Raw genomic sequence first — 14,833 nt, 5'->3', positions numbered from 1 at the left:
GCTGGGATGCCTCGATCCTGAATAATCGCTACACCTGTGAAACTCTTTTTTTATTTCTTATATGTATGTGATTTTGCGTATACTTTTTCATTTTTATATATATGTATTAGTATTATTATTTAATAAAAGCTTAAAAACATAAACGTTGACTTATTTTTCCTTGCTGTTCATTCAAGTCTTACAATATTAAATTTAAAATATCTTTTAAACTAATCATTTTTCGAATCAGGTACTTGTATACTCTTCTGTAGAGAATTAAAAACTGTATTGAATGGCTTCTAAAAAACGTATCATACCATTTAGAAAAACAAAGACCATCCTCAAGTCTCGGAGGTGCGTCCACCTAGATAAGATTTGCGACCTCTGCCAGGTGTCCCTCTCGAAATAGGACAAGTTCTATCTGAAACACTTTTTTCGAATAATGTACAGTTTATATTTTAGGATATTATTTATCGTAATTCCATGTTATTTCCATACCATGTTATTTTATATTTAGATATTCGGTATAAATTCGGTAAAATTTCAAATGTGAAATATAAAGCTATTAAGATCTGGATTTCGATTAATGAAAAAATCTTTTTCGATTGTTATCGAGTAGTTAATTGTTTGTAACGAGCAAATTTAAACAGATTCATAGCTTTTCATTCAAGCTTTTCCAACGACGATTCACGTAATTTATTGCTTGCTGATTAATATGTTCAGTTTTATCATTTAAACAGATATTCCACTGTCGTGAAACGGTGTTTGTTCGGCAAGTTTTCTTTCTCTATCTATTTATTTATTCATGCGTTCACCTCTCTATAGTACCCATACGAATGGTTACAAAAGAAGTAAAAGCTTATCTCGGAAGAACAGAAACCAAACTGCGCCCGAAGGTGTACGAAGTACGGAAAAAGTTACTTTCTTCGCAGTAAAGATTCACGTTTACGATCAGCAGTCTTATACCTAGTTACGTTGGCCATGCAAAGTGCAGCGCGGTTCCCGTTTTAGAAAAGGGCGACGTCTAACAGAGGGTCGAGATGTGCTTAAGTTGAACAAGCTACAAGACATCGGGGCTTACAACGCCGTTGAAACATAAATAATAGATATTTCATTGAACCTGACAAACAGATAAATAATAATTAGCTAACTGTGTATTCAAATTTCCCGCTATCAACGATCCCAAGGATTTTTCTATCAGCAAGTTAACCGAGTGCGCATCTGTAACGAGAGTAGCGAACGTTGCTGCGAAATTCCTCTCGCTTCGACTCCCTTAGTTTCCAATTTCCACTCGAGCTTTGCCCATTCTGTTTGTCGAACACTTTCCACCAACCTTTGCTCCTCGTTACTGTCTGTAGCCCGCACTCGATTAAAAGCGTTTTCGCTCGTTTCTGTTTCAGTTACCGAGAAGGAGATTCGACAATGGTGAGTCACCGACGATCAAGCGTTTCGACCGGAATCTCGGATCGAACCAGCTCGTCCTGTCGAGACGCTCTATGGAAATCGACGTCACGAGTCAATATGTATAAAACCGCGAAGCTTTCGAGGCGCGACAAGCACGTCCAGTGGACAATGAGAAGAAAAGATTACACGTACACGTTGTGTTCGGTGGTTTACGAAGCCATCGACGAGACGAAAGCTTTCGAAAATTTCTAGTAAATTTCCTCGTCTCCGTTCGATTATGTTTTGCTCGTGTTCGAAGATAATTTACTAGCGTTTGCGTGACCGATATAGGTACTCGGTTGGCAACTAAGTGATTGCGGATTTTGTCATTACAACCTAATAACAAAATCCGCAATCACTTAGTTGCCAACCCAATAGAACGCGTAGTCAGATGGTGAAAAAGTCAGAGTAACGTTACGTTAGTCGGATACGTGGCTTCGTCTATCCGGCTTTCGCGGTAATGTTTTATCAATTTGCTGGTTCGTTCGTGGAAAAGAAAAGTGAGATTGGAAGGGGAGCGAGTAAACGTACATTCGATAACTTTGACGATCGTTTGTTTAGGCACAAAGGATTCCTGAAAGACTGTCCCGATGGCCTGCTGACGGAACAGGTATGACCTGGTTTCAGCTGGCACGTTAATTAAACGAAAATCAATATGTACGCCAAGATAAGAGAAAGTTTGAAGATAAGAGTGCCTGTTGCGTGATTTCAGGGTTTCATAAAGATCTACAAGCAGTTCTTTCCACAAGGCGATCCATCGAAATTTGCCACGCTGGTTTTCAGAGTGTTCGACGAGAACAACGTAAGTTTCGTAACGCCTTTTTAATCCGCGCGCTTTAACGTGTTCGTTCGAGTGCTATCGGTAACTCTACTCTTCTACGAACCCTACTCTGACCACGAAAATCACAAGCGACAAAGAAGCAAACACTTATCGTCTTTATTCGAATATATCGCTAGACGAGGCGAGTTCATTTTTCTCAAGCATTTGTGTAATATCGATTTTCTATAAATGGTTTTGACCTATGCACGGTTCCCGTTTCTCGCTGTTAAATCAGAATAACTAAACTCGGCTTTAAAGAGAAGCGAGCAAGAAATTTCGAACGAAGAATATCCATTAATCATTGGTTTATCGATTGATGGTAATTCGTTTTCTTTTTAGATTTCACTTCTTAGATATTCTCGTTGTTTTAGATTTACCGTTAGCCGAATTTCCATGTTTATCATTTCCATACTAAACGACAGCACGCGACCGTTGTTTCCTTAATTTCGCGCTTGTACTACTTCCCGACGCTACGATCTCGCTTTCTCCGAGGCGAACGTCGCTCCGAAACGACCAACGCGATCGGGCAGATTTCACACGCAAGCAATCGCCTCCACGATTTGGGTAATTCCGTGACAAATTCGCCACATACAGCGTACACATGGCTACGAAATTTGTTCAACGATCGAAAGCCGAACCAACGTATCCCGCTTCCGATCCGCTGTAACGCAAATTGCACGAACGATTGTTTTTCAGGATGGCACGATAGAGTTCGAAGAGTTTATAAGGGCGCTGTCGGTAACGTCGCGCGGCAACCTGGACGAGAAACTTCACTGTAAGTAAGCACAGCCAATTGGCATCTGAAAAAACTTGACGAATACAATGATAGGCAGCTTCGAATTAAAAGCTTCGAGATCGACGTTTTGAATAACTTGCACGACCATGGCAATGGTTTATGGCTGAAATGTCTCTCGGAAAATCTTTGAAAATTTCAAAACTCTAGACGTAGGCACTCGAAACGTTGGAATCGCTGCACCAAATAATCTCGCGGCAGTTACCATATGAGTTTTGTTTCTTATTTTCAGGGGCGTTTCGGCTGTACGACGTGGACAACGACGGTTTCATCACGAGGGAGGAGATGTACAATATCGTCGATGCGATGTACGAGATGGTGGTAGGTACATCACTGTCGCTTTATACCTTCTCGAAGCAGGTACTTGCGTGTTGTTCTATCTTCGCCAGCTGGAAAAACGTACCTGAATCGAGCTGCAAACATTTCCCGTAACGATCGTCGACTATATAAATTTATTTCTTCGCCGCATGCGTTGCGAACGTGGACGTTTGATGTGATTCCGACCGAGAATCGCACTACTTGAACGCAGCGTCGTTTATTACGTGGAACAATTGTTTCGGTTGATTCTATTGCAAGTAGAATACGCGTTACATCCAATATAAATTAAATTTCGTAATTGTCGCGCCATCCCTTGTTTGATCGAATAAACATAGTCGATAATTATTCATTGCGCTAACGCGTTACATAGTACGCGCGTAGTCGTCGATCGAATACGCGCGGTCGAATAATAACGACGTTGGAACCGCCGACGCAACGCGCTTTCGACGTGAAACGCGTGAAACGTCCGCTGAGAAGTTCCACCCATTGGACAGATTGAAGGAGCATATTTTTCTGGCCTGATCCGCGAAACGCGATTAATCGCACGATTAGCTGATCGAAACTGGTGGAAAATATTGGCCGATCGATAGCCGAATTTCCTCGCGGAACACCGACGCCGGCGCTGCGACGCCAACCACTCGACGTTATCGATAACGTCGGCTTCGCATTGGCGGCAATAAAGCGGGAAAATTGCAGCCGCGACGCGGATTACGTCGATCGAGAAAGTCATTTCAGCATGCTTCATCGATCATCTAACTGAGAGGCAGAGATCGTCTCTCGTTTTCTTTGAATTCTACAAATTCATAATATGCAGAATTGTTATATTCTTATTATATATTTTATAATATTATTCTATGAAGGCAGGTATTTTTTCGCACTTTCAGAAAACGGGTATCGTTACGCTTATAATTAAATCCGCTGATAGAAACGCCATCTCTAATTGCGGATCAATCTGTGTGTTCATCGTCGTGGGCAAAATTTCAGGAAAGTTAACCTCTCAGGTTCGGTTGAATTGTACCAATCACATTGGAACGAAGTGTTTGATATCTAAATTGTAATTTTTCCTAAAGATATGATGTATATGCTTGAACCTGAATAATTTACTTTAATAATTAACAATACAAGTGCATGTGATATATTTTAAAGCACGGTACGACACAGACCCACGTCACAATTTTCACACTCATAACGTGACAGTGTTTTTCAAATTGTTCTTCGTTTTCTATTTTCAAGCGACATTTTGAGGCTGAAGATTCTAAAAAATTAGAAAAATACGGATCGGCATGTTAAAAAAAGGCATGTGGTGGACGGTGAGACGTGTTGTTGGTTAAATTAATAACAAGACGAGTTGATTTCGTCAAATGTATTTACAAGTATATTTAAATGTGGAATACGGAGCTAGGCGTAAGCGTCGCTCGCTCGATGCAATTCGTTACAAGCATACTCGATAATACTCGTTATGCTGATTCTTTAGACTGATTCGCTATACCTATTCGCTCGACTGATAATCTCGACGACTCATGACTGGAGAGCATGGTTGTCTATTTATACTGGTCGCGAGTGTACCGAAAATTTTGAACTTGACTCTGGTTGACGATTGCACGTAGCAACAATATTGCTTTGTCCAGAGTTTGTTACATTTTGTGCGTCGTACTGTGTTAATCCTCTGTGGCAAAACAACTACATGAGGCATCTTCGAATCGAAACGTCCTATGACACATGTGCCGCTACAGTTATAAAACGTTGTGAGGGCAAAAGAAGTGTGAAGCAAGACAAATGTAAAAGATCATTTAGTTCAAACGGCAAGCGAATAATGAATAGTACAGTGAGTCACTATAGTGGCGCGTCGTAATCTAAGATGACATCCGCGAAAGCCACTATAGTGGCGCATCGTACTCAAGAGGCTAATACGTAGATCAAATTTCCCCGTTTGCCCATCGAAAATTACATTATACCAAACTGAGCAAAGTGGTTTCGTTTCAGGAAGATTCGTTGTGACAAATCTCCTGATGTATCGTCGCTATTTATCAGAGGAGCTTAACAATGGTTACCAGGTTGATTCGGTGTATACCAAAAGGCTAAATAAACCATGGTATTCTAATTCGTAAACTGAGAGCTATAGGCTTCTCCGGAAGCATCGCCTGGAAAGCTAGCTATCTCTAAGGTCGTCACCTGGTTGTTAAATTCTATTATCATTCTTTTAAATCATTTAAGGTTAAGTTGGTAATTCACGAGAATCCCACTTTGGCGCTCTTCTCTTCATTCTCTTTGTCAATAATATAGTAGTGTTATCTCGGATTATCTCCTTGTTATAAATCTCACATCAGAGATAAACATAATTTTCAAATAACATTTATGTTTCATATTTAGAACAACATAAATTGTTAAGATTGGCTACCAAACATTGCGGCAATTTTACATCGTTTAATCGTCACAATCGCGATGATATTATTAGGAGGTTGAATGTTCAAACTCTATTCGATAGGCGAATCATATGCGATACTACATTCGTATATGAAATTCTTAGAGATTCCATAACTTGTCCCTCGACCGTACGCTTGTGCCCGTGACGATGAAACTGTCCTAAGTCAAGAATGTAGTAAAAACGAGTGTACCTCTTATTTGACATGTTTGCAAATATAACGGTAGAAGTTGAATGGTTGGATTGAGTCGATCATTACGGAGTTATATACAGAATTTAGCTAAGGCGACTGTAAATATTTCGAAACGAAAAATATAATAAGGTAAATGTAATAACGTAAATGTAATCTCCAGAAGAATGCGAAATTACTTGCTGTTAAAGCAACATTTACAACTGCAACCGTTTCGACTGTCGTAACTGTTTTAACAGGACGATGAATTTCACTGACTCTGTCCACCACAAAATTGATGTATTTTAGTCGATCTATGGAATCTCCAAGATTCTCTTCAGAACGGATTTTATAACTTTCTTATCTTAATCCTTAATTTTAGCTTCTTCTTAATTGTTACTTGTTATCTTTTTTTTATTTTTATTATTATTAAAGTAATGATATATAAGGTTTTATTAAATAACAGAATAACTATTTTATATGTAACATAAAAAATTGAAGTATTAACGAACACCGCCCTATTCTCTTATACATCTCAAACAGAAATGAATTTGATTTATTGCACATTCATTCATTCGACACATACGCGATGCACTCGTCTCATGGCGTTTTCCTTTTGTCTTCCCCTTTTTTATTCCTCGCTCGTACAATACAGATGTACACACATCTATTTTCTAACAATTATTTTGCGTTTTACTATCTTTCCTTCACTCCGTACACTGTATCTTTTCATTTTCGCTAAAGGGATTTTTCTTCCCCGTGAAACTAGTAACAAAGATAAAATATCGAAAGTTTTTGCGTCACGGTAACCTCTTTATCGTTTGTTCTTATGATTAAAAAACTCGTAACAGGATGAAATTGTTGAGAATTGTGGATCTTAATCGCCGAAATAAATGTATAGGAACACTCAGATTATACTTAGAATTGATATCAAAATAGTTTCAGATTTATTTAGTATGTGATTTTCAAGATATTTATCGATGCATATTTGCACGCGTCACAGCACTCTCTTTCTCTCGCCATCTTCTATATCGCATTACCAACGAAACAGTTGCATTCGTCTGTTTTACGAGACGCTGTGCACGCACATACTCTCACACACTCATACTCATATACGTGTGTTACTAAATGTGGCTAATCTAGTGTAGCACACAAAATTACACATATCTCAATAGAAATCCTTAATCGATGACTTGGACAATTGAAGTGATTTGTTCCTATCTCGAAATGTCATGCTATATATTTCTCGTGGAAAATGAAGCAATACTCGATCAATGATAACTCCATAAATGGTACACCGCCGGATAAACAAAAAACAAAAACTTATTTTGACGGTATTTTTTCCTCCTCGTTATCTTCTACAAATTTCTAGAAAACGACACCTCAAAATCTCTGGATCTCGTTAAAAAACCACACAATGAAACATTTAGAATGATATGTTTACAACGAAATTTGTAAAATATACTCGTTTCTAATCGTGTCACACCTGGAATACGCATTTGAAAAATAGAATTCAGCGCAGTCGCATATCATGAAATTGCTTGAAAGCGTGCAATAGCAATTTCTCACACACATCGTTCTCAAAATTGATAAACCGATACTCAAAACTTGCTATAATTATGACAATAATGTGAATATGCTCACTCTTCCATATTGCATTCACACTGTGAAAACAGATATCACCAAACAGAGACAAATGCATTGGCTAACAAGTTGAAAATCCAAATTAAGCATAAAAAATAAATTAAAAATATACAAAACGATCATAAAACCAATTTGGACGTACGGAATACCACTATGGGGAACAGCAGCAATGAGCCATATAAGCAAAATAGAGACAATGCAAGCTAAAATTCTTAAAACAATAGTAAATATCCCATGGTACGTTAGAAACAAAGACATTCGGAAAGACCTGAGAATACCAACGGTCAAGGAGGAGATTAGCAGATGCGCAAGAAGGACAGAGAAAGAATAGCAACGCATCCAAACCGGCTAGCAGCGGAAACGATCAACACATCAAGCATAGAAAAAAGACTAGAAAGGAAACACCCAGCAGATCTCATAAAGGATATAACCTAACAAACACGAAGATGGTACCCCGCTGGGGGTAGGCACCCACATGTTATAACATGTTATAACATAATAATATATTATTATACCACTAAGCTATAATATTTTACCAAATGTCGTACTGGACAAATTGTAAAATTTAAATAAATAACTAAAAAAAAAAATTCCTGAATAGCGTGGAACCATAGCGGACCTGACGTTTGTTTTAAGATCCTCGATCAGTTCGTGGATTGTCTAAAAATTGTTGAACTTTTGAAATTATAAAATTTCGATCGTATCGATAGACTGCTCAATTCCGAGCGACGTTAGCGAAAAATCATCGATTTCTTTCACGGGTCCCAGATATTTCTTCTGACAATAATTTGGTTGCATCTCTGATAGATCGAAATAACACTTTAAAAATTTAATTTATTAGACTCTTTTTGTATTTTTGTATTTGCATAGACGAACGGTTAGAGTTTTTCGTTCAAACAAAGTCAAAAATGCTCCTCCTTTGAAACATCTACTTGCAGTGAGATGTGAGAAATTGCACGAATCGTGTCTTAAAGTTAGTGCTCGCTCTTTTATACTTCGTTTCATGCTTCATTAGGTACTCGTTCATCCGACAGTGAAAAGCCTGAGGTGGATAGGTCGTGATAGGTGCGAAGAAACACTTGAATATATTTAACAATATACAGGGTGGTTGGTAACTGGTGGTACAAGCGGAAAGGGGGTGATTCTACGCGAAAAAGAAGTCGAAAATATAGAATACAAATTTTTCGTTTGAGGTTTTGTTTTCGAGAAAATCGACTTTGAATTTTCGCTCGGTACGCGTGCACTTTATCACGTCTCGTTATAACGGAACTCACTGTAGATCGTTGTCTCGATGGAACAATTTGTGGCGGATCGGTATCAATAGGACGCAGACAGGTCGAGGCATCAACGCGGCGCAACACCTCCCGGGCGATTCGCTGGTATCAACCGCCAACACTAGAGGGCTACGACGACAACGAGTCTGTCTAACTCGCTAGCGGTCGAATATACGAACGATTGATACAAATACCGCACCTAGGGAGACTCCCTCTACGTCTAAGGCAGGGACTACCGGCCATAGCCTTACTGACGGGTCCACCGGTAGTCCCGGGACGAAACGCACGACTCTCTTTTCACCTGGCAGCAACTACTCCACTACACTTCCTACAAATTTAAAAAAAAAAATTAAAAAAAAGAAATTTTTATTCTATATTTTCGACTTCCTTTTCCGCGTAGAATCACCCCCTTTTCGCTTGTACCACCAGTTACCAACCACCCTGTATATTTATTAACATATACTCTATGTGTACACTATGCGTAGGACTCGCGATTACAAGTTCGACTTCTGGTCGATGCGTTATGACGCATGATACAAGTGCGGACGATGATTGCTTAAGATGTCAAGAAACTCGGATCAATTATTACTGCTAACTACCAACTATCGACTCGCGTTTAACGACTGATTTTCCGTTACGATGATGCTACAGAGGTGTCGTCGTTACGTATAATTGTCAAACAAAGATGTCTAAGGATACGAGATTATCGGAATCATTGAGGAAAGCCTTGTTTCGGAAAGTGAGGGGAGTGAACGTTGATGTTAATTGGTTAATTTCTGTTTGGGGGTTGGAGAAGGATGCTAACCGTGCTTGAAAGAAAGTCGCATTGTACGGACGCATTGTAAAGTCGGAAGCATTGTACGTGAAAAAGGCAGATTTCCCCTATCTTCCCGTAGCAGGTAATAGATTTAGGGATTGTTAAGACAAAGACTATTTGTTCCTTTGGAAAACCATAGCTAATTAAATCATAAGATGTATAGCGGGTCCTTAGACTACCTGAAAATATTCTGTGCGGATGTATCGACATCTGGTAATTATCTTGTCCGAAGAATAAGGTCTTTGTGTAGCGAGCCACCGGACAGAAACCGTTGGAAAGATTACTATCAAGTACCGCTACAGGTCTATGACCAATAACTAAGTAAATAATTGAAGATAAGATGCTAAGTGTAGAATAATTCAAATGCGTCATAACATTTTCTATCTTCTGCACTAATACAGTCAATATTCATGGAAAAATGAATTATATTTTTAGAAAATCTTGTATGTACCAACTCTTAATTGTAGAGAAAGCTAAATGCGCCATTCGGTTAAACTTGAAAGCACTGAAAGTATCAACTCTGTTTCTCACTAAGTAAATCGTATAAAAACAGAAAATATATTTTTCCAAGATGTTCTTTTCACTTTTATTACAAAAGTGTATTTTACAATGCTCAGAGTAAGAATTGTTTTATAATTGATGATATTTAATATCCATACATTCGCTTGGATATTATATAATTATACATACAAACTTTGGACGTATCAGTATTATCATCATTTAACGCCAGTAGTAATTTTTTACGAATGAAAAATCTCAAATTTTATACCGTTATATTCCATTGTAACTTTTATTCTATCATATTATACTATATATTATTTAATTATAATTCAATATCATTGCCACGTAGGTTTTCCCATTTCAAGTATTGTCTACAAGAATACTGCAATTAGCCTGCGAGACAATCGTCGATGAATACTCGTCGCTTACGAATCGATTAATATTTCGAATCGGTCACCGATCAGCTCGATTCTCGTTCGAGAACCGATCGAGAATTTTCAACGACCATTTGAGCTAAATTTTTTTTTGCACGGACGATATACAAAAGGCGAGGTCGATACAGGCAATCGTTAACCGACAATAAAATAAAAAGGAAAGAAAAGCGTACTATGCCCACTGACCACTGCTATTTTTCTTATCAGAGATATCGAGCATACGGCCGGCCATTATTCACCTTTTATTTCAACCCCAGCTTTAAATTATGCGCGTGGTATCCGTATGCTAAGAGCACATAGCGAGTAAAAACGCCTGCGTACGGCAACCTGCTCATTTTGAACGAAATCGCGTCTGGCATTTACCAGGCGCCCAACTCCGTGCTTTCGGCCCTATCTCGAGCATTTTTGTCGCGAGTCTACGTTAATGACCCTATGTTTCACGGCCTAATTTTATCGTTAAACCACCGAAAGTTCACCAGCAGAAATATTTCACGCATTAATTACTATTAATAACTAGTATTAACAAAGATTAATAACTAGTCGCCTGGAGCGTATGCAACCGGAACAACAGCTGTGCCGCGCGTAAACGCATCCCTTATCGGTGATCAACGAAACTCGTGGAATTTTTATCGCATCGTATCTTAGCTTGCGCTTGTGTTTAGCGCGCCAACCATTTCGCCAACTTTTTCGTCCAACCAACTCGATTCGTTGCGAGTTGATTTTACGAAAGACGGCAGGCAGGCGGACGAACGAAAGTCTCCGGTTTACGTGACGCGGAATGCGTGGAGCGATTTATTAAAACGCGATTATATCTAGGAAACGACGGAAACAAACGAAGTTGAGCGTTCGATAAACGAGTTACGCACGTCGACGAAAGACTATGCACTGCGACCGACGTAATTTTCATTCGCGTTAAACGAAACGGCGAGCCTCGAATCCTCCGCAAATCGGACGCGCGCGAGCTCGAGCTCCGCGAAGAAACTGGGACACCGAAAACAAAGAAACATTTTAATCCGATGATTTCTCTTAGCCGACGCGCAACACCGTGTACTATACACCAGAAATAAACGTTCAGCGCGATACGTTGCGTTTTCTCGTAAAGCACGTTAAATGGCTGCTACGTTAAACTGCTACGGTTAATGTAAATGGTACACGGATCGTTGCAATGCACGTATTTTTCTTCGTCGGGGCAACGTAACGCGAGATCCAAGATAGGTTTGCTCGCAGAATACGTAACGCGTGCATTGTTGTGCAAGCGTTTACCGCTATCGCGATCGGCGCATGAAAAATTTAGCGGAAAAATTTCCACGATCGTCGATGCTACAGCCGACGCGGTTCAAAAAATTTCGTCATCGACAAGTATCGCCTTACAAGCTTCTCGTCGTTCGTGCTTTTTCCTCCCACGGCTCGCTAACGTCGTACGACGCGCGTTAATCGTACGCATCGCTTTGTCCCTTTCTTTCTTCGTTATCCGTTCGAGTCGCAAGCAGCGCGAACGCGCTGTTTAGGTTTCATGTGGAAAAACGCCATTTGAACGCTACGGACGACTCACGGTATTTTGCATTGGGTTGGCAACTAAGTGATTGCGGATTTTGTCATTAGATGGTAATGGTAATGTCATTAGATGGTAAATTTCATTATTATCTTCTCAATAATTTTTATCGAACAGAACTCGAAATATTTATTAACTGATAGTACGCAAATATAATATTACAGATGTATTTCATAAAAGTAAGAAATAAGTACGACGAGCGCTGCTGCGCCGCTTGTTTCTCTTCGCGCTGTTGGGGATTTTTCGAATATCCCTGCGACTCAAACGGTTGCAGATTACGCACGTGCGATATGAAAAAGATGAAATTGCGAGCGACTGTGGAAAAACGTAAGAGAAAGTACACCGAGTTCGTACATTTCGTAGAAAATATTAAAATGGAAAAAGGACGCGACGCTATAGAAACTCGGTGGAAGCAGCGGAAGAGGGAAAAAATCGACCGACTCGATTTGCGTTAAATCCACCGCTCTTTCCAAACGCTTTATCTGAAAACTTGCCGACACGAGAAACTCGAATTAAGCGGCCTTCCGTGACTTTATCTTTTCTCCATTTCCGAGATAAACGCGCGTGCATAACGTGAACTTGGAACAATACTCTTACGACTTGGTAACGTCATACGACGCGTGTTAATCATACGCCGGTTCCTTTCTTCGTAATCCTACGCTGCGTATACGCGCGATAGGAAGCGCGTTGGTTTCAGAGCTCGCGCGACCTGAACATTCCAACGATTCTGCGGAAAGTTTCGCAGTGGAAGCTGGCAGATTCGGAGGAGGCGAAGCGCGGTAGAAATGTCGAGCTTGTTTCTAATAGATCGGTCGCCTGGTGTTTCAGGGGCAACAGCCGCAGGCGGAGGACGAGAACACGCCACAAAAGAGGGTGGACAAGATCTTCGATCAGATGGACAAAAACCACGACGACAAATTAACCCTGGAAGAGTTCCGGGAGGGTAGCAAAGCCGATCCTAGAATCGTGCAAGCGTTGTCGTTAGGCGGCGAGTAACCTCGAGCCCCGTCGAGACCGCACCGTACGTCGTCGATCGTTTCAAGCCGGACGATCGTCTCGTTACTTCGGTCCGGTCGTCGAAACGGATAGAGAGAGAAATCGATCGCTCGAACAGATAAGGAAAACGGGCGGCTCGATAACCATAAGCACGCAGTCCGGCGTACACGCATACGTAGGTAGCACATAATGCGAATCGACATGACGCGATCCTCTCTCTCCCTTCCTCTCTGCACTTTGTTTGTGCGAACGACAACAGGGACGGACGACAAAATCAGGAAAAATCGAGTCCTCGCGAAATTGACTTTAACACGTTGACTGCCGCGCGTGTTTACAATGAAATCTCCTTCGGGCCACGAGTATGTGTTATTTTGACCAAATGGTTTTTTTATGCCACCGCAATTAGAAAAGGAATCAAATGGAAAACTTGGCATTCAACTCCTTTTGGGAATTTCTGTTGTAAACGCTTTGACGGTTTACAAAATTGCAACGAGGAAGCATGTAAATATTAGAAGATTTAGAGAATTATTAGCTGCAAAATTATTACGGTTGCCTGAGAATACAAAAAATCCTTGTCTTCGACGGAATCATTAGATGCGCATGCAAGCTATGTTACGCACATAAAAGACACGAGAGAATTTAAAGAAAACAATAACTTACTGTCCAAAATGTCCCGACAAACCTCAGCTTTGTATAGAATACTTTAAAGTTTTACGTTCTAAATAATTTTCTTAATAAACCATTTCCGTATTATTTTTATAACAATTCAATAGTTTTATTACTTTCTGTGGAATATCTTTTCAAATACCTACGACGATCCTTCGCAAGTAGTCAAATAAGCGTCACCCAAATATGGGTGACGCGGCTCTATTAGAAATTTTGGCGTTATCCGAACACGGGTAACACGGCCCTACGAGAAATTTTTGGTGTCACCCAAATATGGGTGACATGGCTCCGTTGGAGGCCTTGGTGTCGCCCGAATACGGGTGACGCGATTCTGTTGGAAACTTTGCTGTCACCCGAATATGGGTGACGCTGCAGTCAACGTGTTAAAAGGCGGAGATCCGACATTGCCGAGATCCTCCGATCGGTGTACGCTCGACGGAACGCAAAAAGGAAACTAATTTTCCCGTAGACGCTGGCCGTGTTCTCTGCGTGGAACCTACCACGGCAGTAGAAACATTATGGCCACAGGCTGCCAAGCGTATGAAGAACGAGCGAATGATCAATGGAGCAAAGAATACGCGTAGAACGAAGGCGACGATATTCGTGGAAGGTTTCGATATTCGCGAACACGCAGTTTACGTGGCACGAACGAAACGAGAATTCGATGGATTCGCAAACGCGGGGTCGTGGAGAATTTTGCGATACTTTGGAATCGTCGATTCGATACCGCGGCAAGCGAGCGTCGAGTGGAAAGCAACCGGAGAAAAAGGAAGGAAAGGTGAAAGAGAGCGGGCAGGAAATGATTAAAATAAGAGGAAAGCGGAAAGGACGAGCGTTTTATCGACTGGCCGCATTTCCTCGTCAAAGCGATTTCTCGTTTCAATTTTCAAACGCGGTCGGTAGAACGACGCCGCGGAACAGTTCGCCCGGGTTCTCCGATTCTAACGAACCTTCGATCCCTTTCGCTCGTCCGACAATTTCGGATCGTTGAAATTGCTTGGCAGA

The 14,833-nt window shown here is 40.6% G+C and overlaps 1 protein-coding gene across 1 annotated transcript in view; it reads left to right on the top strand.

Annotated features, from left to right (window-relative positions):
• LOC117236153 (frequenin-1) overlaps positions 1-13,510 on the top strand; it is a 47,543-nt gene extending 34,033 nt beyond the window's left edge. The window contains exons 3-8 of the mRNA XM_033498876.1: positions 1,380-1,404; positions 1,984-2,032; positions 2,135-2,224; positions 2,939-3,017; positions 3,268-3,356; positions 12,995-13,510. Coding sequence (XP_033354767.1) covers positions 1,380-1,404; positions 1,984-2,032; positions 2,135-2,224; positions 2,939-3,017; positions 3,268-3,356; positions 12,995-13,162 — 500 coding nt within the window. The 3' untranslated portion in view covers positions 13,163-13,510. The remainder of the gene's footprint in view (positions 1-1,379; positions 1,405-1,983; positions 2,033-2,134; positions 2,225-2,938; positions 3,018-3,267; positions 3,357-12,994) is intronic.
• Positions 13,511-14,833: the final 1,323 nt, after the last annotated feature.

The sequence above is a fragment of the Bombus vosnesenskii genome, unplaced genomic scaffold (genome assembly GCF_011952255.1).
Source record: "Bombus vosnesenskii isolate JDL3184/JDL3185 unplaced genomic scaffold, Bvos_JDL3184-5_v1.1 scf7180000013340, whole genome shotgun sequence".
NCBI lineage: Eukaryota > Metazoa > Arthropoda > Insecta > Hymenoptera > Apidae > Bombus > Bombus vosnesenskii.
The sequence above is the reverse complement of the archived record's forward strand: the minus strand, read 5'-3'. Positions and strand labels throughout refer to the sequence as shown.